This window comes from Azolla caroliniana, unplaced genomic scaffold (genome assembly GCF_043228905.1).
Source record: "Azolla caroliniana isolate FFs.n. ecotype wild unplaced genomic scaffold, voAzoCaro1.0.p SCAF_7, whole genome shotgun sequence".
NCBI lineage: Eukaryota > Viridiplantae > Streptophyta > Polypodiopsida > Salviniales > Salviniaceae > Azolla > Azolla caroliniana.
Genome location: NW_028230442.1, coordinates 5,762,741 through 5,787,563, shown reverse-complemented (window position 1 = coordinate 5,787,563; position 24,823 = coordinate 5,762,741). Strand labels below are relative to the sequence as shown.

The 24,823-nt window shown below is 37.9% G+C and overlaps 1 protein-coding gene and 1 long non-coding RNA gene across 4 annotated transcripts; one reads left to right on the top strand and one right to left on the bottom strand.

The window, feature by feature from the left end:
- Nucleotides 1–1,951: 1,951 nt before the first annotated feature.
- LOC147861683 (histone-lysine N-methyltransferase ATX4-like) lies at nucleotides 1,952–24,664 on the bottom strand. 2 transcript variants are annotated; one of them, XM_087322353.1, is made up of 27 exons: nucleotides 24,542–24,664; nucleotides 24,354–24,443; nucleotides 23,713–23,807; nucleotides 22,334–23,564; nucleotides 20,632–21,945; nucleotides 20,480–20,535; nucleotides 10,262–10,478; nucleotides 10,043–10,171; nucleotides 9,882–9,950; nucleotides 9,694–9,762; nucleotides 8,658–8,746; nucleotides 8,479–8,565; nucleotides 8,261–8,399; nucleotides 8,042–8,147; nucleotides 6,137–6,236; nucleotides 5,922–6,046; nucleotides 5,690–5,835; nucleotides 5,071–5,175; nucleotides 4,575–4,636; nucleotides 4,284–4,497; nucleotides 4,099–4,176; nucleotides 3,895–3,951; nucleotides 3,724–3,813; nucleotides 3,556–3,642; nucleotides 3,367–3,441; nucleotides 3,095–3,198; nucleotides 1,952–3,007 (listed from the first exon to the last, which is right to left on the bottom strand). In XM_087322353.1, exons 4-27 carry the CDS (start codon nucleotides 23,318–23,320, stop codon nucleotides 2,926–2,928), a joined length of 4,587 nt encoding a protein of 1,528 aa, XP_087178479.1. In that variant the 5' UTR covers nucleotides 23,321–23,564; nucleotides 23,713–23,807; nucleotides 24,354–24,443; nucleotides 24,542–24,664; the 3' UTR covers nucleotides 1,952–2,925. The 2 variants fall into 2 exon arrangements, with proteins under 2 accessions (XP_087178479.1, XP_087178478.1); XM_087322352.1 differs by having other exon boundaries at nucleotides 22,334–23,852.
- LOC147861684 (uncharacterized) lies at nucleotides 4,432–10,172 on the top strand. Of its 2 annotated transcripts, none has more exons than XR_015530023.1 (5): nucleotides 4,432–4,556; nucleotides 4,722–5,387; nucleotides 9,494–9,570; nucleotides 9,740–9,957; nucleotides 10,053–10,172. It is a non-coding gene; the product is annotated as an uncharacterized LOC147861684 (long non-coding RNA). The 2 variants fall into 2 exon arrangements; XR_015530022.1 differs by having other exon boundaries at nucleotides 4,722–6,261.
- Nucleotides 24,665–24,823: the final 159 nt, after the last annotated feature.

Sequence of the window (24,823 nt, the reverse complement as noted above, 5' to 3'; positions counted from 1 at the left end):
GATAGGAGATCTTGTCAAGCTTTTGAGGCATTTCAACCACTTTATGAATCCTGATACACTAGCTCTTGGTATAACAGGGGTATTGCACTATGGTAAGTTGGCTTTTTGCAAACGGCCTAGACATTAATAACCTACCTCCTCTCAAGTACAACCACAACTGATAAAACTTTAATCTCTCATGAGGACTGTAATAAAGTAATATGCCAAGAAATATGGAAAATTCACATTCGACATCAATGGATCAACCCACTAGAACCATTCCCACCTAAAATGTTGTACTATAAGGAATTCATGCACTTCTCTAAGTTAGGTTTTATTATACGACCAAAATATTTAGATATGTTCTTACCAAATACATTAAGGGTTGCCATTGGACAACTTAGAGTATCGACTCACCAACTTGAGGTTGAGAATGATCATGTGAATAGAGTCCCTAGAGAGGAAACGATATGTAGATTATGTCACATAGAGATAGAGGATGAGTATCACTCTACATGCAAGTGTCCAACTTACGTTGAGATAAGGTCGTCATCATCTACTTGGCCTTCTAGCAATTGATCAACTCCCTATGTAGCAATTGCTTCCTTTGTTGTGGGAATAAAGTGTGCCTTTTTAGTCAAATAACCAATGGCAAATAGTACCATGCTATATTGGCATTGAGTGCAAGACAAGCTCACAACAAAATCTTCAAACATGGTTTCCCATTTCCTATTTTGAACATGCAAATGCTACAATAATCTAGGATAACAAAATCTCGTATACTAAGATTTGACAAAGAATGCAACAAGTCACATCATCCACTACATCCTTGTCCATATGTGGCCCCATTAGTAACACTTAACAACTCTATAGAGGTTTTCTTGTGCTTTGATATCCAACACATAAGACTACCATTAAAATATCTCATAACATGGTGGCTAATACTAAGAACTTGCATAACACATATTCGTTCATTCTCGCAAGCAATATTCCTAATCTTAAATCCATCACTATGATCGAGCCAACACCCGTTTGCAAGATGTGGTAAACATCTACCAAGAAGGTGGTGCCTCCTAGAATAAGGGGTTCAGCCCACCTGATGCTCAATATGGATTTGAATACGGGCTAAGGTATAATACCATCACTTGGTGTTCAATAAGACTCGTGTCATAGGTGGTTGACTTAGTTGTTGCACATGATAAAGTCATAGAGAATATCTTCTTGAAGCTAGATATATACAATTCAAATATCGTGATGATGAGGCACTAGAACATGGTAGAGGTTGTCTTGAGGCTAAACATCATGACAATGATGACGTATATGCCTCATTTTGTGATAAAGGTTGTTTTCTCTTGGTTCTCAATTGTCATGATAATCATACCAAGTGTAGGCAAGCATGTAATTCTTTCAAACATTGTACTAGAATGACATGAGCTTTAATACTCCTATCATTTTTGCTAGTGTAGGCATTAGATCTATAAAATATAAAATCGGTGAGCATTTGTGTAATTACATCCATGTAGAAAACCCCACTAATCACTTTAGTAACTAATAATTGTAATAATTAACTTATGTCTTTGAATGAATAATGCAAAAATCAATCAACCTCATTGGCAAGAAAAGAATGCAATAACCATTTTGTATTAATCCATTACATCTCTGTAAAAGGATATTCCAACTCATGTCATTCTAGTACGTATAGTGCAATTCTCTAATTCTCATGCAAGAGAACGTATAGTGCAAGATAAAGAATTGGGCCCAATTTAATGGGAAACAAAAATGGTTCAAAACAAAAGTGGCATGCCTAAAGTTGTACTTGGAATTGTGTAGAAAAAGCTATTGTGATACTAACACACTTTTCCCGATTGTACCGCATCTTATAAAGAAGTATGTTGTGCATGACATTTTAACAAGAATATCTAAATTGAAGGATGAAGAGAAAGACTTTGATAAAGCATAAAAAAAGAAATGCTCAACATTCAATCAAATATTGCAATAATATTTGATGTTTCATACAAATGATCAATAGTGCTCTAGTACAATCATATTTGTTACATTTTATAGTCCTAATGATGCATTAAAAGTGATGTTTCACAAATGCTACTTGACTATTCTCTCAATATATCCATGTAACATGGAAAAGTGAAAACTTCAAATTAAAAGTTAGATGGGAGACCAGTCTTAATGTACAACTGACTACAAGGACACAATTAAAAGGCTAATTCGTCATCATGTGAAACACCTCCACTATTACATGTTATTCACAATAGAAAGAGGAACTCCATATGATGTTAGAGATGTAGGATACAAATATTTCATCAAGGTTGCAGATCAAATAAAATTTTCTTGTGATAGATATGTTTTGGGTAGGTATTGGACATCCCCAAATTTCCTAACAAGACAGCCAAATAGATAGATAGGTCAAGCCATCTCCATACGCCATAGATCCTTTTGGATACTACTTTACAAGATTGATGTAGATCAAAGTCATTTTTCCACAACTATGTGAACAGAATTTGTGTCTAGGAGGGGATTTAGGGTTTCAGGTATGGATAGCAGCATGATGAGAGAATTTTGAGAACCTCTATAATATGAAATCCATGGAAATCTTATCTGTGCAGTCTTTAACCATTGAACCTTCCAAATAATACTGGTGCTTCACAATGATCTTTTTTCTCTCTAGATCATGCATCCACCATATCTCTTCGTCCGTAAAGTATTTAACCATGTATACCTTTGCTTTCTCCATGTTTCACAGTGATGTAGTCTCTTCCCCAAGATTCTCGTGTGTATGGGTTAATAAATGTGACGAACATGTATAACTCAAAAAATTGTGTTATTGATACAGGTTTCTATATAACAACCTCTAAAAGACTCCTGAACAGTGAAGGGAACTATGGAGACTTCAGATCTCTAACAGGAACTAACACACTTTACACATAAATCTTAACACATGAACTTCCTACATGTAGGTGCACCACAAAGGCAGGGAACTTGCTTGTTTTCTGTATCAAAAGAGTAATCATACCTGCAAAAAGCAAGACTTAATTAAATATTATTGTAAACTATACATACTCTCTTAGAAGACAGGTCATAAATAGCACGGGGAGCTCACGTTAACTCCTCTCCAGCCGTTAAAGCTTTTCGAGCCATCAGCACAATGCATGCTTCTCCAGCTCCTTGTATCGGCATAATACGTGCATAACAGTTCGGATCACACTGTTTTGGACAAACATTCATTAGATAAGATACATTCTTTAAATCAAGATGCATCAATCATGTGCAGAAATGCACATAGATTCAACTAAACTTTACATGCCCAATGTCCCAACATATACAACTTGTGTTTCATCTTATGCTTTTGAAGGAAAATGAAATGGAATGTACCGAATGGTTGATTAGCCGAGCAATATTCCCTTTCTCTGTTGCATCAATGACTACCTCTTCACTTATTTTAAAGAGCTGACACACAAATGAACTTATCCGGATCAATTGTAGGTTGGGAAGGGAATGTGTAAGGAGGAATCTAAAGACTTAAAAAAAGGAGTTATAGTCAAACTTTTGTTGGATTCTCACATAGCAGTCTTTTCCTTCTAACCGATATCTTCTCTCACGCAGATCTGCAACACTCCGTCTTACCACCTCCCCTCGATAATCCACAACCTACAAAGCAATCACAAATTTTCAAAGATAGTGAACTGGATTGTGGCTTTTGTTTCTGCAAAAAGCATCTATTTTATTTACCATCTCTCCTGCTTGGACAGAGCGTCTTGTAAATAAACCCCAACCATGTATTCCTGATCTTCCAAAGCAAACTATGGTATTCTCTCTAACCTGCTTTGAAGAATTCACTTATGACTCAAGTACAGTATTACAAGCTACTATTGATATGACATTAGTTTCAACATAGCATACCTGTACATATCTCAGCTTTTCTTCAAGTGAGGGCATCTCCTTGAAGCTGAAGTTTTCCTGCAAGGCATTCACAAGAATGAAAGCATGCTTGAATAACAAATAGAAAAATGCATCCATTTCAAGATATTCAAAATTATCAACCCTCTTAATGGGTTGGGGTTTCTCGGCATTTTTCATATATAATATTAGACATACACAACTTACTCTTAAGCTATCAATCAATGCCAGTGAATGCCATGAGTAACCAGCAGCTCGATGAATAATAGGTTCCTTTTGTGATCTCTGACAATTGATTTAGACATAAATCAATTCAGGTTAACCATTGATTTGATCTTAACTTGAATATGCAAATCACTATTTCTTTCTGGACGGCAATGCTAGAAAAATACCTTATATGATTTGTATTCTGGGTTGTATTCACAACATCGTGAAGTAGATGGTGTTAAACACGATTTGAAAAATGATGTCTCATCATTTTCCATCACTGTGCTCGTCTCCAGTAGATCAACTACACTGTCAGGTTCTTTTGTGTCAGCATTATCCCCTATTTTTGCATCTCCATCAGGACATGTAAGGGCCAATCTTGCATCTGGATTTGGTTCCCTAGTAGCACACATTCAAATGATTGACAAAAGGAAACAAGACAGTTTGAATATCTTCAGGTACACTGCAAGAAATACCTGTGTTCTGCACAATAGGATATTTTCTTGATCTGCATGTCCTTGTGCTTAAGAGTTTGGATCTGAAAAAATTACAGGCACATACACTTTCTATGCCATTTTGGCTTCTTAAAACACATTAATATCTTTCTTATTCTTTCTTGCCAGGTGATTCCCTCGCTTCAGAGATCTCTCCATTTTGGATTAACCTATGCTAGAGAATCAGAGATCTTTCAAATCTACCTGTCTTCAGAATCTTACATGCATCGATCGAGATTCTTTAGCCATATTTAATGTTATTTACTTATTTACTTTGTTACAATTATTTTGGTGAATCTAAATTAAGCATCAATGGACAAATATTCCAGCTTCCAGATTTTTCAAAATGCTTTTAAACAGAAACTATTGGTGTGTCTCCTTGTCCATCCAAAAAATCATGCATATATCCTTGCTGTCACACAAATCACAGTCCATACACATCTCACATGTTAAGTGATAAGTACTTGTAGAAACTTACTTCCATATGGTAGCCAGCTCTTGCTGCACATGTGACATGATAAGTGGTAGCACAATCCTCACATTTGATGCATGCTCCATGTGTTTGCTTGCAGACTGCACAAACCTTTACAGAAATCCAAAATCCAAGAAAGTTAGGCCAAAGACATGCCTTTTGACAGGAAATATGAGAGAAACAGAAAATTCCTATTTTGGCTAATTGTAGGAACCAGAAAACTGAAGTTAAGGAAATCAATGTCTTATTACAGCTTCCAAGCATGGTGAGAAGCTCTTGCAAACATTGAAATTCTGATCTATGGGAAGTATAAACTCATTGAGGTAAGTTTGCAACCTAAAATCTGTGACTTATTAAAAGAACTTGTACTAAATTGCAAAAGCAACCTAGAGTTCTCAAAAAGGCCGACATGAGAGAAAACAATTCATAGAAGTTAAATAGCAGCAAAAAGGAGTCGTCAGACCAGATCAGGCCAAATACTTTCTTTTCCTTTAATTTGGTTCAACTGCACAGGGTTCTTTCCTACTGCTGTCTCCAATTACATAGAGTGTGTCTCCAACAAATTGAAAATGAAAAATAATGAAGTGTTCATAAAAATTCGCAAAAAAGAAACTCAAATTGCAACCTGGTGAAACCGAGTGAAATTGATATCTGACAAGCCATCTGCTGGTTCCATCTTCGACACACTCTGGAAGGACATTTCCGGGATGAACCAAGCACAAAACACATGAACCCAAAGGCCTTGGATAGTGGAAGGTTTCAATGCACCACCTGATGGAAGAAAACTAAAACAGTGAGTGAGCAAAGTCTTGCAAAAGATGATCAAAAGTAAAGTATTTGCTACATAGGAACAGAACCTTTTACTGGACACAAGCAGCATTCACGTTCAACATCAGGGTTTTCACAAGCTCGGCATGTGAATCCACCATTTAACTCGGATGCTCGCACTCCATAGCAATCTTCATGTACAGCTATGTGGCACCTACAAACATCAATATTGAAACTTCAGAAATCACCAATAGAATTTCAAGTCTAAAACATTAATAATATGTAAACTTTTGAAAAGGAATACCGGTTGCAAATAAGAATCTTATTGTAGTCATAATCTTCAACCCAGCGGCAAATTGCACATCTTTCTGGTGTCCAGTTCAAAAATACTGGCTCATACAGTCCTGAACAGGAAGATAACTATTTCAGGTAAATATATTATCGTACAGAAGGTTACTAGCATGATTTATGTACACTTTCTTCCTATTCTTTTAGTAAAAACAACGAGGATAAATGTGAGTAAACATATATATGCATATACTAACAAGCCCAGTTTCGTCATTGGATGATTTCAAGCAGCAAAACAACAACTTGGATTTAATCCTCAGGCAACTGCTGGTTTGCCTTCATATATAGTGTAAACATATGTATGCATGTACTAATTAGTCACGTTTTGTAGTTGGATGGTTTCAAATACCCACACTGCGACTTGGATTCAACATGTTGACCTGATTTAGATGGGCGTTTTTCCGAGTTCTGCTCAGCATCCAAAGCACATTTGCCATATCAAATACTACTATGTGGAAATTATACGGTACTGATTTCAAGTTGTCCTGAAGGATTAGAGACAAAGATTTGTGGCTGAACCTTGATAAAACCAAGGTCAGCATCTAGATGATTGGTTCTTAATTGGATGGGAATGCGTGGGGTACACATTCACAAGAGCATATGCATAACTTTTCAAGGATATACAGCCCTTGGTATCCTCAAGAGACTGAACATGTACAACCTCAATAACTACTAACACATTTAAGATGAAATAGTTTGAAAATGGAGATATTTATCGCACAGAATCTCCTACACAAATCACCAGATATAGGAGATGCATTGGTTTAGACGATTCCCCACACAACACACAGAAACCTATTGATGCGGGATGGCATTGTCCATGAAGAGATTGGTACAGCCCCACTAGTTTACAAGGCACTCTTTCAAGCTGTGACTTGTTTTCACCTGATCCCAAGGCTGAGATATTAAAGATTGGTACATATGGGATACACAGCTGGCAGAACAAGGGAGCATTCATTGTTCAAACTTGGTTGGCCAAATGCACGAGTAGTTTCAATTCCATGCACTCAATGTAGACACATTACCCCATTTCTAGATAGCTTTGATCGCGCACATCTTGACATAACCTGGTGAAGAATACGGTGATCCAAACTTATTCATCAAACCTGATATAGCAATCCCCACATATCACCACTGGATTTATCATTCAACTCTTACATAGGTACTCACCTCTCCCATGTGTTTCACACTGTGATAGAGCAGATCAGGATATCTTAACATCAACTGCAAATAGAGGCAGGGTCAAAAAACACGGAGCTTTGGAGAATCATATCTGCTAATTACTCCATCATGAGGTGGAATACAAGGATCTTTATATCTGTTATCACATTTTTTACTATGCAATAAGGGGAAGATATCATTTCTTTTCCCCAATCGGCTTTAGGTCATCTGCAACGCAATGCATTAGAAAGGCAAGGATGTGTGGGAGTGTTCTTACTATAGATCAAGTGTCATAAAGAGAAACTGCTAAAAGAAATCAGGAAATCCACAAAGGATTTTTAGATGATTCTTCAACAATATGCCCTTCAATGCACACACCCTATTACAATGTAGGCTGGGAACCAACATGAAGGCACAACAATCCAAGAAAAATTCATAACCTCAAAAGGTCATCTTGCAAAAAAGAGTAGATATTGACCTTTAAGACATGCATGTAGCGTGGGAGTGTTCTTACTATAGATCAAGTGCCATAAAGAGAAACTGCTAAAAGAAATCAGGAAATCCACAAAGGATTTTTTTATGGTTCAACACTATACCCTTCAATACACACACTCTATTACAATCTGGGCTAGGAACTAATATGAAGAAGAGGAATTCATATCTTTAAGGGGTCATCCTACAAAAAAGGGTAGGTACTGACCTTTAAGACATGCATTTATCTCCCATTCCAATTGGCGAGATGGCATTCGTACTTCAGATCCCCCATAAGCAAGCTTTCCTGTGCCTTTCTTTATCATATATTGTATCTATCCAACCAGATAGAAATTGTTAGTAATATACAATATTCTATGTATATAGAGCACGTCTGCAGAAAGGAAGAAACAAAAATTAACATCTTTAAGAGAAAGCAAAATATTACCCATGATAGGAGAGTCCTCTTAGAATTTTTCAATTTAATACTCTCTTTCCACTTCTTTTTCTTGCTTCCAGTATGTCTCTCCCATTTAGAAGGACCCATCATCCGTCCACCCTCACACTCAACACATTTACAAAGAACCCTGCAATTTAGAATGGTCATCAGAAAATACACAACTGCAGAACAGAAACTACTTTAATAGTGCACTCTTTTTTACTCACTGATGCAACTTTGGATGATACTCTGCCTCTTTTCCATAGCAAACCACACTGATAGAATCTGGAACTTTCACTTCAGTACGCACAGCACTGATACAAATAACTGAATGTAAATAAATTCAAAGTACAATAGAAAATAGTGATTGAGCAAGCTAAGATTCCACCTAGTTCGAAATTCTTACTCATCAGTTCTCTTATGCTTTGCCACATTTTGAATGCTATGACATTTCTTGCAATCAGGACAGTAGTATTCAGCACCGTTTCCCAAGTCCTGGAACCAAAGTTAGATAAATAAAAGTTGTTACGACTTTCACAGAACAGAAATGTATTAAGAAAACAAAGCCATAATTAGATGCATAAATAAATTCAATATAATAATTCCTAATCATTCAATCCAGTGTGATGTAATGATTGTTAAAAGTTGTTGTGTGAGAAGGTTATTGCTAGGTAATGACTTATAAGATGAAAATAATTTGAACATGAAGGTATGCATTCATCAATGACAATGAGGGCATCATTACTATGATGTCTTCAAACTGCCTTTAGCAATTAAACTATCATACATTAGACTCTACTCTTTTCTGTTTACACAGAAGCTAACTATACCTAGGAGCTTTGGACTCAGCTGTTTTTCGAACTCTAGAGTAGTTGGATCTATCTAGAATTAAAGGTTCTTAATCGAATTCCTTGCATTTTAAAACCTTCAGTATGTTGCTGTTATCAGAGCAGAATATGATAGAAACCTTCTTTTGAAGTATAAAAATACGAAGAACAGGAAAACAAACACACTGTGATATGCTGCAACCACATACCCGAATGCCCAACAATGAAGATACTCATGGCTTGACAAGCTCATTGCACCATACAAAGAGGGATTCAATATTAATTCTAAAAGTGATTTGGATGGCAGTGATGTAATAAATGGCAGGGTATTGTTCAAAGTTATGGCCTCTTGTCTTTAGGAAATTGTATCCATGCAACAACTCTCAGAAACTTAAGTTCTATTTAGTCTCTGCAGGAAATCACTTGCAACCTGACCTCTCATTTAAGATCAGTAGAATTTAGGGATGGAAAGAATCACCCTATACAACAAAGGTACATAAACAGATTCCTTCATACATTTACAGGTATTATTTTATTATGGCCAGAGATAGTTTTGAATGCCTATTATTCCCTATCATACACATAACCAAAGATTATCGAAAGTAGATTGTATACCTTAAGACGTTTGCTACTAATTTTATCACACTCTGCATGTACCCAGATTTTACATTTATCGCATTGGACCTGGAATCAAGTTCATATCATCAAGTAGCCATCTTCTCTCTTCAAATAAATGCCCATCATCAAGATTTCAAATAACTGAAGCCACATAGAAAGAAGAGAGTGTCATATGAACTGCATACCCAATTTCCCTTGTCTGTAGGATGCCATACTATTTTACATACTCCACAGTATTGCCGAGAATTATATAGCTGCCAAGTAAGAATTGATTCAAGAGTGAGAACTAAGTGGATGATAATTGTTTGAGTCATAAATATGAATTGCTTTGCTAATGTTAAGAAACCTTCGTGCAGTATGTGCAGAGAGGTGGATTCTCAAAATCACTGTATTTGTGTCGTATAGTGGTGTTTTTCAGAGAAATAGGTGACTCGCAGCTGGAGCACTTTGTTTTTCCATTCTTCGCATTAGAAGCCTAAGAAAAAAATAAGTACAATAAAATGATTAATGACCATTATCAATATTCTTAAAAAGGAAATATGAATGGTAATTCGGTTTTCTCAACCTCTTTGAAAGAAGGCTCTGAACGAAGTTCTCTATTTTCAGAATTATCATCCATTTCTACTTTATCAGAACTACGTAAGACTTGTCCCTTTTTAATCTCACAGGGATAAGTTCTCTCAGACTGTGTGTCAAAACCATAATCTGAAAATGTTGCTTCAGCAATTGCGATCCTAAAATCCTTTATATGACTGTTGTTCAGTAAAGTCTGCTCTGCAAATCTGGAGACAACAAGCTTTAATCAGCAAAAGTAGAATATCACACACAATCTTCAGAAACCCATATTATTGACTTAAGTGCACTATCACTAAAGGACTATGAATAATGGTAATCACGAGGGGCTAAAGGCAAACAGGTTTGGTGATCGTTCATTTTAACTGAAATTGTTGTCTTGTAAAAATATCCAAAATGTGTTCTTATTTGTGAGTTTCCACAATGTACAAGTTTATCAAGAAGGCTTTTTGCAGGATAATGAAGTAATGTGCATCCAAATGAATCTTCCAGCTGTACAGATTCATTCAACACAATTGTAATCTACTTATGGCACTCAGGATTCCTCATGTGAAAATTTCATATCAATCCCCTGTTGGATTGTACAGAAATGGAAAACAAACATTAGCACAAGGAGTGAGAATGAGATGAATGAAATGTTTTCATAAGCTCAAAGCGACATATGGGGCCAAAAATTAAACATGTGTTTAGAAGTCATAGCAAGCAAAATTAAATTGTATCTAAACTACGTAGCTTTTTTTTTTTCTAGTAACACTTTTATTACTAGTGGGAAACCTCAAAGTGAGGTGAAAACCCACAAAGAATAAAGAGAAAAATACAAGTGTCGATTAGACACTAAAGAGCTTAAAAGCACTCAAAGTAAAGAGTGTAAATTTGCAGTGTGATGTCTCTAAGTTGCAGACAATCAAATAGAGATTGCCTGAGGGATTGCTGAAGCTAACTTCATGCGGTTGGATTCGATCAAAGACCTTATTATTGCGAGTTGTCCAAATGGTCCAGAGTGCCCAAAATCTTGTCAATTGGAGAAAATAGGCATCGTTGGATAAGGCGCACGGAATTTGTCCAAATAGCCAAAAGTGTTTCCCAAACCTTCGACCAGGAAATCTGTGAGAAAGAGATGCACTTAGTCTTTGTACAAATGTTGTAGTGAATGCTCGTCCATAATAAGTGTGGGACTATTTCCAATCGACCACCACATCTTGCACAGTGTGGTGAGGCTATCGATCACTTTTGAAGATTCGCCAGTCGGGAGTACACCCAATAGGCATCTCCATAGGAATACCCGTTGCTTAAGTGGAAGACCATAACTCCATAAGCTTTGTAAGCCTATTTTTCCACCAAGACTATGTTTTGTGTAGGTGCCATAATGCATTTCCATGTTTGTGAAACCACAGGGCAGGTTGCAACAACATATACACTGAATGTGTTGTAACCTTATTCATTGGAATAACAATGTTGCCTTTTTGTAACATCCAATCCTGAATCTTGCGATCTCCAACTAGAGGTGGCACAGGTACTAAGGAAAGTATTCCAGATAAGGCGATGATGTGGCCCAAGACTATAACGACATGTCATGTCATTGAAGCCTAATAGGTGATCTCGGCCATTTACCAGATCTGCAATTGATTTCAGCCCCTTTTTTGTGCAATTGTATCTAAACTAGGTAGCTTCCCTACATAACAGCCATAAATACCTCTGATCATAGAAGTCCATGCCCCAAGAGAATGGCCCAAATCCCTTCCTAAAGAGGCAATGGAAGCATCCTCAGATCTCAGTAAACTGTGCAGATGCATACATAGTACTCCTCAGATTTGAGCTCTGTACGGCATAACTAACATATACTCTGTCGTCCAAGAAGTACATCCCTATATCAACCTATCTCTATTTCCAACTAGATGATGATGATGATGATATATTAACATCAATAGGGGGACGTTACAAAGCACTCGTCTCAGCAATGAGATGAAGATTTTTAAATTGTTGAGGTTTCTTAAACTTGTAAGAACTCTTGAAAATCATGTGTCATATCTTCATCTGTTGGAAATTCCAAAGTGACATGCTCTTCGGTTTCACGTTCGTTGATACAATATAGTCTCCTATTCTCTTTTTCTGTTCTGTTCTGTTCTGTTCAATAATATACATTGGTATGTCACAACAGGAGGGAGAAAATACAGAGATCGCTCATATTTACATGAGGAGAAAGTTCCTCTTTATAAAGGCCAGATCTGGCCGTTGGGCTAACTAGCTGTTGGAGCTAACTAGCCGTTGGGCTAGCCGTTATAACTTTTAATCATTCAACACTCCCCCTCAAGATGGGTGAAAAATATCCACTAGGCCCATCTTGTCACACAATCTAGTAAGACTTACTGGCCCAAGTCCCTTTGTAAGACAATCTGCTACTTGATGTTCAGTAGAAACATGACTCAATTTTAATATTCCATTATCAAGCTTCTCCTTGATAAAGAATCTGTCGATTTCAATGTGCTTGGTCCTACCATGCTGTACTGGATTGTTGGCAATGCTGATTGCTGACTTATTGTCACACCACAGCATCATCTGATTTTTTTTATTCACCTTTAGTTCTACTAGGAGAGTTCTCAGCCATAACATCTCCGCAAATCCTACCGAAATAGCTCTATACTCTGCTTCAGCTGTTGACCTTGCTACAACTGATTGTTTCTTACTCTTCCAAGAGACCAGATTGCCCCCAACAAACATGCAGTATCCTGATGTGGATTTCCTATCATCAGCACAACTGGCCCAATCAGAATCACAATCGCCCTCAATGTTAAAATGTCCATGTTTTCTAAAGATCAATCCCTTCCCTGGGGCACCTTTGAGATATCTCAGAATACGGTACACTGCATCCATATGATCTTTCCTCGGATCATGCATGTAGCAACTTACCACACTTACTGCAAATGAAATATTTGGACGGGTGTGAGTCAAACAAATCAGCCGACCTACCATTCTTTGATACCTTTCACAATCAACTTTCTCTCCTGCAAATTCAGTTAGCTTGATCTTTTGGTTGATTGGAGAAGCTACGGACCTACAACCCAACATTCCGGTTTCTGTGAGAAGATCTAATACATATTTTCACTAAGATAGAACAACTCCTTCTGCTCCACGAGCTACCTCAATTCCAAGAAAGTATCGTAGCAATCCTAGATCCTTCATGTCAAACTCTTTACTCAATTTCCCCTTCAGTTGCGCAATTTCTCCTTCATCGTTACCCGTGATAATCATATCATCCACATACACAGCAAGTAATGTAGTATGCTGCTTGTGTTGTTGAAAAAACATTGTATGGTCTGCATTCGTCTGTTGGTATCCCATACCCACCGTAGCCCTTCTTAACCTGTCAAACCAAGCTCGAGGAGATTGCTATAGTCCATAAAGCGACTTCCTTAATCTGCAAACCTTACCTACTGTTTGAATTGTACCAAAACCTGGGGGGACATCCATGTACACTTCCTCCATCAACTCTCCATGAAGGAATGCATTTTTTACATCTAATTTATGTAATTTCCAATCCTTATTCACTGCTAAGGAAATAAGCATTCTAACAGTGCTCATCTTCGCTACAGGTGCAAAAGTCTCATCATAGTCAATGCCATATGTCTGACTATATCCTTTAGCCACCAATCATGCCTTGTATCGATCTATTTTTCCCTCTGGGGTCTGTTTTATTGTAAACACCCATTTGCACCCAACCGCCTTCTTTCCTGGTGGTAGTGACACAATCTCCCAAGTTTTGTTCTTCTCAAGAGCTCTGAGTTCTTCTTGCATGGCTGCTTTCCGTTTTGGATCTTCTTTAGCAACCTGCCAACACTTGGGTAAAGTGACAGAGTCTAATGATGCAATGAATGCTCTATGTGTAGCTGATATGTTAGAATAAGAGATAAACTGAGCAATATCATGAGGAAAACCATAACGATCAGGCGGGACTCCTGCATTATTGCAAGAGGTCCTCCTAACCTCTATAGGAGAAGGAGAGGAAATCATATCACCTGTGATTTCTGGGTTTGGGAGTTCTATAGCTATTTCAGAAGTCGAGGCAGGTCGGGACATGGAACTTGATGGCACAAGTGGCACTGAAGACGTGTTCATATTTCCTTCTTTCTGCCTCCTCTTCCGTGTATACACATTTAGCTCCCCCTCACCTTGAGTCCCAACACATATAGGTTCCTCGTCTTCTTTTCCTTCTTCATCCTTATCTCCTACGCTCACTTGTTTCTCAGTTGATGTAGGGATCAGCAAAGGAATTGATCCTATTTTTAGCAACCTCTCACCATTATCTCCTTCCCCCATATTTTCAGTCTCAATTAAGTCATCAAAGGGTGAAGTTACCTCTTGTTTATAATATGGCTCTGACTCTCTGAAATGAACATCCATGCTCACAAATAATCTTTTGTTGGTATGCTGAAATGCAGCAATGATTCAAGTCACATGGCATGAGTATAAATGCACTACCGTCGTTCCAATATAGCTTGGACTGTCCCCACCTAAATATGACCAAAGTGCAAAAGAATAGAGTGATTCGAACTGATATTATTAACTTGGAAAACAAGATAACATGGATCAGCCCCAAAATACCACTTGGTACAAAGATGGCCCACTATAAGACGCACTTCTTACATACATCGGAGGATGGATTCGTCATCAGGCCACCTTATATGGACATACATCTATCCTATGCACTGCATAGTGTGATAGGGCAGCTAACAACTTCATCACATCAGCTACAGATTGAGGTAGGCAGATATACACGACTACCTCTAGAAGAGAGAATTTGCCAATTGTGTCATCAAGGAGTGGAATCTAATGAACACTATGTTTGTCATTGTAGTGTCTTTTATGAAATCAGAGGGAGATACCATTGCCTTTAAATAGAGCTTTGGCCCACTACGCAAGGTAATGGAATACAGGCACACAAGCTCATCCACAAAGAACAATCACAACTGTCTTTAGCCCCATCACTCCTACTAATCCTACAAGTCCATCACAGGATACACAAATGGGCTCCAGACCAAGACATAACAAAGGGGTTACAATTGATCGGGCAATAGCAATTTGCCGTGCACGTAGGCCCCAACCCCATGGACCACGACCACGACACCCTTGTCATCGACAAATAAAAGTCATTATCTCCCGCCATCGTAGGTGCTTCCCTCGCTTCGGAGACATTTCCATTCTAGATCGACCTATGCTAGAGATCTTTCGAAGACAAAAGCTACAATATACCTAACTTGAGAATCTCACATGTGCCAAAAACCAGATTCCCTTGTTTCTTCTCTTTTCATGTTATTTACTTTTATATTTACTGTGTAATATTTATTTTATTTTGATTTGTTCTCAAAGACGAGACAACACTCAAGATGTAATCTCTTATTTGGTCTTATAGGCCATTTTGGCCTCTTAAAAGACGTTAATATTTCTTTCTTTCTTTCTTTCTTTCTTTCTTTCTATTGGACTCCAGCAAACATAGCCTTTTTGTGTGGCAGAGTATCCCACAAATACACATTTCACAGCTCTAGGATCAAGTTTTCCTACAGATGGTCTACTGTCCTTTACAAAACACACACATCCAAACACCTTCAAAGGAAGGATTCCAGAGTTATTGCCTTGCAACAACTCACATGGAGACTTCCACTCCAATACTCTAGAGGGCATTCTATTGATCAATGCGGCAGCTGTCAAAACTGCTCGTCCCCACAACTGCTTTGGGACATTCATAGAAATCATCATGCTTCTTGTTACCTCTAGAAGATGTCTATTCTTCCTCTCTGCTACTCCATTTTGTTCTGGTGTATATGGGCATGTAGTTTTAATGTTGTATTCCTTGATATGAGAGGTATGCCTTAAATGTGATGTTGGCATACTCTGTTCCATTATCAGATCTCAACACTTTTACTACTGAACCATATTGAGTTTGAACTGCTCTATGAAAATCTTTAAAACAAGCAAACGCTTCATTCTTTTTCCTCATCAAATATAACCAAGTCACATGAGAGAAGCAATCAATGAAAGAGACAAAATATCGATATCCATTAATAGAACTTGTGGAACATGGTCCCCAAACATTGGAGTGTATCACATCAAATGCATGGGAATTCCTATGACCTGAACTAGCATATGAGCTTTTACTAAGCTTACCAAATTCACATGCATCACAAACAAGTTTTGTTTTATCAGCCTTTTCAAAAAGGTGTGGATACACCCGACTCAAAACACCATAAGAGGTATGTCCCATACGTTGGTTGTAAAGTATCAACAACTCCTCATAACTCATTTTAGATCCCCTTACATCTATTCCCTCTACCATAGATGCTAATGCTGAATCCAGCCCATCACGATCCAAATACCATAGGCCACTATGCCATGTGCCAATCCCAAGTCTCCGATCTGTCCCTTCCTCCTGGAATATCACCTTGGGAATATCAAAAGAAACAACACATTTTAGTTGTTGTATGATAGAACTTATGGATAATAGGTTTACTAGGAAAGAAGGAGCACGCAACACATTAGACAATGTCACAGAGTCGGTATATTTTACTGTACCTATACCCACTACAAGTTGTGTTGTACCGTCAGCAATTTGAATGCTCTCTAGCATTGTTAGGTGAGTATACGAGGAGAATTCACTAGCATTACCATACACATGCCTAGATGCACCAGAATCAATTATCCATTCTGGTGCAGAGGCAAGAGTATTTGTGTTGCTAGTACTTGTGGCCAAATAAGCTAGGTGGCAATGTTACCTCTTGACATGAACGAAGTATCATCTGCGGCTTTTTGCTTCCTCCAAAGTATATCTAAGAGAGCTTGATCCTCTTCGGTGAACACCACCTTAGTTCCTTCCTCTTCTTTTGCTACCATCAGGTTTGCTTGGTGACCTCCTCTTCCACCTCTTCGGCCCCCTCGACCACGACCTCTAGTTTGTTCATGTCCTCCATATTCTCTCTCATTAGATGGTTTAGGGCAAGTATTCTTTAAATGACCAGCTTCACCACAATTGTAGCATTTTCGATTTTCACTTCCGCTTGAATTTGACACCATGAGTGCCAATCGTACCCCTGGAAGTTCGGTAATGTTAGAGAGCAGCTTCATTCTACTCGCCTCTTGCATCATAGTCGCAATTGCCTCATCAAGTGTGGGAATTTCAGCCTTGGCTAGAAGAACTACCTTTCGTTGATCAAACAACGGGTTGAGATGTTTCAAAATTTGCATGGTTCTTCTTTGAGCAGAAATTTCCTTGCTCCTACACTGAGGATCATTGCACACTGTCACAAGCGAGAAATGATCATATTCTGCCCAAAGACGCTCCAGCTCTATGGCATATTCCTGAATCATCCTATCTCCCTGCCAGACGGCATCTATCTCCTACTCGATTTGGAATACTCTCATGTTATTCCCCCTCCCAGCATACGTCTTTTGCAATTTCTCCCAAATCTCCTTCACATTTAAAATTCCATCAACAGTTGTGGCGATTGATGGAACCATGGAGTTGAGAAGCCACGTGTACAAAAACATGTGGGTAGCTCTCCATGCTTTCCATTCATTGCTCGTTTTGACAGGAGGTTCTTTCTCTTCTCCCGTTAGGTAGCCGTCAACTATGTGGCTGGTCCATCGAGATTGAACTCAACTAGAGGAGTTCAAGTCGAGGTGGTGGTTGTATTCCTGTCACACCTCTAGATGCTACAATCTCAGCCTGCTTCATGTATTTCCTCAATGTTTTCACCTCATCCTCGTTCAATTTTGAGAACACCTCATCCATCTTCTCAACTTACCCTATCTCTGCTCTCCTCTTCTGACTTCTTTTCTCAAGTCGCCTCTCAATCACATAGCAATGTCATCCCTAAAGAAAAAAAAAAACCTTTCCTCTCTTGGATGCTAGGGTAGTGCTGTTCCAATTGCTGTCATACCAGCAGAAGGGTGGATCTAGGGTTTTGCAAAGGGGCGGATATATGCTCTGATACCAAATTGAAAAATGAGAAGGCACATTTGTTCAATAATATACATTGGTATGTCACAACAGGAGGGAGAAAATACAGAGATCGCTCATATTTACATGAGGAGAAAGTTCCTCTTTATAAAGGCCAAGATCTGGCAGTTGGGTTAACTAGCTGTTGGAGCTAACTAGCCGTTGGGCTAGCCGTTAAAACTTTTAATCATTCAACAAATACTATGAAAAGTTCAATGACTATTTTTTCCTCATGTTCTCCAAATGCTCCTTGGTTGAACTCTTCTAGTGGACAATACATGGACCAAATAGTAAGGGTGATAGTGACCATCCTTGTTTCACTCCCTTGATGTTCAGGAACTCGCCAAAAAAGCATTACTTGCATCTTAATGGCTAGTATAACCTAGTCACCATTGCTTTCATGTTTATGATAACTTTGCCCTTGGAATTGTGTTCAAAGTTTTCCCTTGATGTTCAGCTGAGTGAGCTGATTTCTATTAATTCCTTTGCCTAGTGTCTCGAACCAATTACCTTGCTGATCTTGAGGAATACCTTGTGTAATTGCCTGATTTAGCAATGCATGTACCCATTGTTTAACCACTGGGCTAGTTCATTTTAGCATTTTTGAGTATAGGTGAAGTTAATCTGCAGCCTTGCCATCTTGAGATAAAAGGAAAGATGCACTCACATCTATTTGAGGCAGGCAACATCCTATGGTACAAATCAATTAGAACTATGAATGAATTTGAATGATCTAAATTGAAGCAAAATAAAAGCTCTAGGTTTCCTAAAGATAATGATAATGATCTTAATGTGTGAAGCGTCCTTATAATCGGTTAATGATTCTTGAGATGGTTTTACAAGGTTGAAATGCATAACTACTATCTATGTATGGAAGGAGCGGTGGTGAGGAGATGTATCCAATGTTGGTGAGTGCAGTGGAGCAAGGTTATCACGAAGTTCACTGATTAAAGTTGGACAGCTCCAATACATAGAGTGTGCATGAACTCTTATTATTGCACTACATGTTGACTCAAATGAGCAACATGACTTTCATGCATCACACCTTAATACATGTGCCAAGTGGCGATCACACATCGGATGCACTCTCACGCACATGCAATCACACATCACATGCACTCTCATTTGAACACCTATTTAAATAGAAGGAATCAAATCATCTAGGCAACAAAGACAATACATTCATCTAATGACCAATCAATCAACCTAGCTCATAATAATATTCCGTCTGCACACTGTACTTTTCGTAAAGGTTCAATTCCGCATAAAGAATCGAACAAGTTAAATATTAGAGATAAACTATGTGAATTAATAAAGTATCTAAAACAGAAATGGCAATGTATTGGACTGCAAATCGTGGAATGACGGGAGTCAAGGGTGATAGAAACATAGAGCATACACTGATAAGAAACTCAATCCAGTGAGTTCTCTTTTATAAGTGTGTTGGATCCACCAAGTGATAATTACTGCCATCATTAGGCATGAGATCATTATTCCCATACCTACTAAATAAGTTATCTATAGCACCCCATAAATGCCGAGATTTCCGAGATGGCCAACTTAAAGAAGGCCAACTTTGGATGAAAAGGAGCCAGATAGAATAGTTTTGACATTCCCTATCTTTAGATTTGTGATTTCTTTGGATCCTTGAACAGAATTAATCAGTAAGCTGCTTTTATATTATGCCATCAAAAGAATCTGAATCTCCAAATACATAGTCTTGAGTCAAGGTGGAATTGATTCTTTTCAAATACCAGGGAAGCTTTTGAGCAGTTAAGATAACAAGCAAAATTCAGAATAGTCATATTTTATCAAATTTCTTTGAATTTCGTTCACAACTGACAAAAACTGTAAGTAAATCAATTTCCCTTCCATCTACATTGCTTTAACTATTTACAACGACCTGATTTTACTGTCAGAAATCATGTGCCAGAAATGTGGAGATCATCATTGGCACTAAAGATATTGTGTCTGAAAAAGTGGATAGATGAAACTACTTAAAGTAACACGCTCAAATAAGAAACCCAAAAAAATAAGATGCAGGTGAGAAGACGGATATCCTTGTAGATCTGGGAATGATGGCCCAAGTAGGCACCATTTTTAAAATATGCATCTCCTCATGAGTTCATTCTTCCATATGTGAGTTAGATAGAGCTGTGATCTTCTCAAAATATAACATGTTTTCAGAAGGTGAAAATCAGCATCCTTACACAAAAATCTTACCTGTCCAGGTGGTCAAGAAACGGAAAAATCATGCCTTGGCGTACCCATGCATAGTCCTGTTTGTATATGGATTGATATGAGTTTATTTCTCTTTCATACAAAAAAACCCAAAAAGAAGACTACTTATTTAAGGTGGAGAAGGAAGTACATACCCGATCTCTTCCCTTGGAAGCCGAAGGTCCAAAGAACATCACACACAAACGTCCAGGAACAAAAGCTTTACGAACCAACTCAGGTGCTTCTCTTACGGGATCCACCACTTTTGCTGGCCATACAGGATCATTTCTTTTGCCAGACTTGGCCCATACTATATCTCCCACATAAAAATCTTCTAGACTATACAAGAGACCTGTCGTTGCCTCAGTTCTACCATTTGCTGCCAAACTTACTTCATCATTTGACTCGGAATTAATACTGGCCGACAGGGTAGCATCCCCAGTTGAAGTCCTATGACCAGAAGAAGAAAATCCTGAAGACATTTGAGAGTGCAATTGAGCTGCTTCACTAAACTCTCCATTAGAAAACATTTTCTGCTTATGATTATTACTTTCCACATTACATCGTTCAACATTCTTGTGTAATGTCTTGAAAGGATTTTTCCGTTTGCTTGAAATCCAAAGCTTTCTAGTAGAATGAAAATCGTTCAAAGAACCTTTCCTAGCCAAAATCATCATGTCCTCGACTTCATCTGTTGGATTGTGTGCTCTGGGTGAAACCTTATCGGGTTTCCTCACTTTGTTTTCTGAAGGAACGCTCTTAAGGGATACCTGATCCTCTGAAGGACGTTTCTGCCCTTTCTTCCATGGTTCTAAGATTGAATCTCTAAACCTTGATGGAAGGACCTGAGCTCTGCCTCTCTTTGTTGAAACAATCGGTGCCGATATGATAGCCTCTGTAGATTGATTCAAATCACTTGCAGAAGATCTTGCTTCCTCATCTTTGTAGACTTTTCTATCTGTGGATGCCTCTTTAAAAGGTGATTTATCTAATTTCATTGATGCAGTATCTACTCTATCATTATCCAGATAATCTGCTACAGTACTCCTAATCCTTTTACCACTTTTTTCCAGAATATGAGCATTCCCATGTGTCTTTTTCTTATGCGATAATATTGTAGAAGTTTCACTCTGCCATTGGGTTTCCATGGTCGAACCCATGGGCTCAGGTTCCATACCAGACGCAGCTTGCAGGAGCAGGTCAAGGGAGCATACTTCGTTCATGCTCTGCATTACTGTAATATCTTCCTGTTCATTCTCCTTCTTCATTCTGTTTTTGCTTACTATATTTAATTGTGACTTGAGTTTTCCAGTATCATCTTGTTTCAAGTGTGTATATGGTTCACCTCTTCTTTCTGGAATAGCTCTCACTCCCTGACCTATTTTAAGTTCTTTCGAAACTTGAGTTGCATCTGGGACACCTTTTGCTTCTGACTTAAGTGGTGAGTGTGTATTTGGTCTCTTGTATTCCTGCATGTTGAGGTGATTAAATTTGTGAACACTTCATATAATATAGGGAATCTCTACAAAATCCTAAAATGATTTGGATTTTCTACATGTCGGAGAAATAAAAAAACAGAAAATAATACATTAAAATCTCTTAAGCGGCTGAAATGTAGTCCCATCTCAAAAAACAACAAATCAAAATAATAAATTGGTAAAATTGCCACAGGTAACCCTGCCTATCTCTCACGCATTTGGCCAAGGTGATGATGATGATGATATATTAATGTCCATAGGGGGTGATATTACCAACAATAGTACATACACAAAGGAAAATCATTCTCTTTTAATAAGAATTTCCTCATGCATTAGACACACAAAGTTGATGCATCCACATTTAAGTATGAGAAATTACCTCTACAGATGTTTGCACATGGCCATTGTTTTTAGTTGCATTTATTTGTTCCCAATAAGAGGTATCCTGCTCAAAGTGTTGTGCATAAGCTATGTTCATAGTATGCCCTAACTGCCGTGAAGAGACAATGGATTCTTTTGCTGAGTGTAGTGATGATTCTTTTGCCTCCTCATTATATCTGTCTACCAATACTTGAGATTTGAGCCGAGAAAGTGCATCTTCCACAACCAGTAACTTGTTAGCATTTAATAATGACGGACTATCCCTGAACTCTGAGGACCTAAAACCTTTCATTTCTTGATCATAGAGCAAACTCGATTTCACAGGAATATTTTGTCCAGTAACATATTCCTTCACAGAGAAATGTACACCCCCATTTCTTCCATTAGAAGTTCTGGAAGTCAAATACCCTGCTAGCTTTGAAGGATGACATTTTTCAATCTTCACATTAGTCATATGAGGATTTTCTATGAGTTTGAGCTTTTTGGGCGAGGGTCTCTCTAGGGCATCACCCCGTATAGAAGGTGACGCTATCTCCAGTCTCTCTACCAGAATCGTTCCAAGAATGAGCTTCGGATCTATAGCTTTGAACATATCGGCATTAATAACTTCATTATGATGTCTTGGTGCAAAACCCACGGCTACAATTGGTCTCTCTGCAAATCGAGCTTCCACTCTTTTACGTCTAGCTTCAGCAGCCATAGTGTTATAATCCTTGAAACTGATCTGATTCATTTCATCATCAGAATGCCAGAGTTCATCCTTGAAGACTGTATGTGATAAAGGAACAACAGGACTTCTCTTATTCTTGTTTTTGTCTTTGTTAAGTACTCTACGGTAGACTCTTGGGGGAGAAGAGGGTGTTTTGAAGGTGCCATCACATTGTTCAAATAACTCTTCGTTGCTGCCTTCATCAGCATATGTTTCATAGCTCTTATCTTCTGCTTTCTTCTGATTCTCAGGTTGTGTTTCCTTGGTGATCATCATTAGGCAATGATTGCACTATTTGCCAATAGATTGTACTCTTCACGAGTTTTTCATGATTAAGCCCCTTGTTAGATATACATGACTTCGCAGCTCTCATGATGAAATATAGATGGAGGTGAAAGTTGCAACATGATTGTGCATGATGGTGATGAATCGATACTGACAATGGTGATGAATCATCGATGATGATGATAATGACGGTGATGGTGATGGTGATGGTGATGAATCATTGATGATGCTGATGCTGATAAATCAATGATTTTGATGACAATGATGGTGGAGACAGATTCAAGTTACTCAGAAAACTGGTGAAACTAATGGGTAGATCCCAACAATATTCTCATCTTTCCAATTTAGTTGGATATCTATTCCAATTCAAACCATAACTTAACCTTAATTGCAGAAAGCTTTGCAGGTCCAAATAACTTCCAAATGCTGTGCTCTTATATCTGATGCAAATTGCAGAAAATTTTGCAGGTTCAAATACCTAAATGCAGAAATTGCATTTTAACTCTGCCACAGTGTAGACAGCCTTCATTTAAATAACATTGCATTGATGCAAAAAGTGAAGATCATTATCACGGTGATGCAAAATGACAATAATATGTGACGGCTAAAGCTTATTGAATAATATACGCAATTGCAGAAATCTTTGCAAGGTCAATCTAGCAGAAATCTAATTGGCAGGATTGACAACCTTATTTCAGGCATTACTGCTGTATTGGTGCTAAAGACATGGATGATGATGATGAGTGAATGATGTTGATGATTGATGACAGATGATGAATCAGCGACAATGATGATGATGAATAATTGATGAATAGGGTGAATAATTTTAGATGATGATGATCAATAATTAATGAATCGAACAAATAATTAGCATTATTGAGTTTTCATGCCAGCAAGATCAAAGTTTTGGGAGGAAATCGAGAAAACTTAACAGAATTAAAATGTGTTAGAGATATAATGAATGACGAATCTTTGAAAACCTAGAAAATAATTAGAAAATACTGGATATTAAATGAAAGCTTACCGAAGCTGAAGAAGAAGAATCTTAAATTTTGGTTCTCTAGGCAGCAGCAATGACGCATACAGTCTCCAGATGAATCAAAGATTTAGCGATCTGTAGATAAGGAAACAAAATGAAAGAAAAATCAAGACGCATTGATAAGAAATCTAGCATTGCGAGGAAACAAATCAATCAGGGAAGAATCTCCAGACCTCAAGAGAGAAGAAAACGAAGAAGAAGAGGGGGAAGAGGAAGAAGAAGAGGAGGAGGAGGAGGAGGAAGTAGAAGAAGAAGAAGAAGAAGAAGAATAAATGAATAAAGGAATGAAGAAGAAGAACGCTTTCTTCAGTTTTGCTAGCTATCGCGGAAGAAACAAAATTTTGTGTTTCTCTTTTTCTCTCTGTATACATATCTCTCTGTGCGTATCTCTGTGTATGTGTATGAATGTATGCATATGTATATATGAATAGTGTATGTATGTATGTATGTGTATA

Excerpts from the sequence above, each read along its gene's own strand:
- LOC147861683 (XM_087322352.1), bottom strand. The coding sequence starts at position 23,320 with ATGATGATCACCAAGGAAACACAACCTGAGAATCAGAAGAAAGCAGAA. Across the intron at positions 8,148-8,260 it reads AGAGGACTCTCCTATCATGG|ATACAATATATGATAAAGAA; the intron begins GTAATATTTTGC and ends CTGGTTGGATAG. Across the intron at positions 3,008-3,094 it reads ACGGCTGGAGAGGAGTTAAC|GTATGATTACTCTTTTGATA; the intron begins GTGAGCTCCCCG and ends TGCTTTTTGCAG.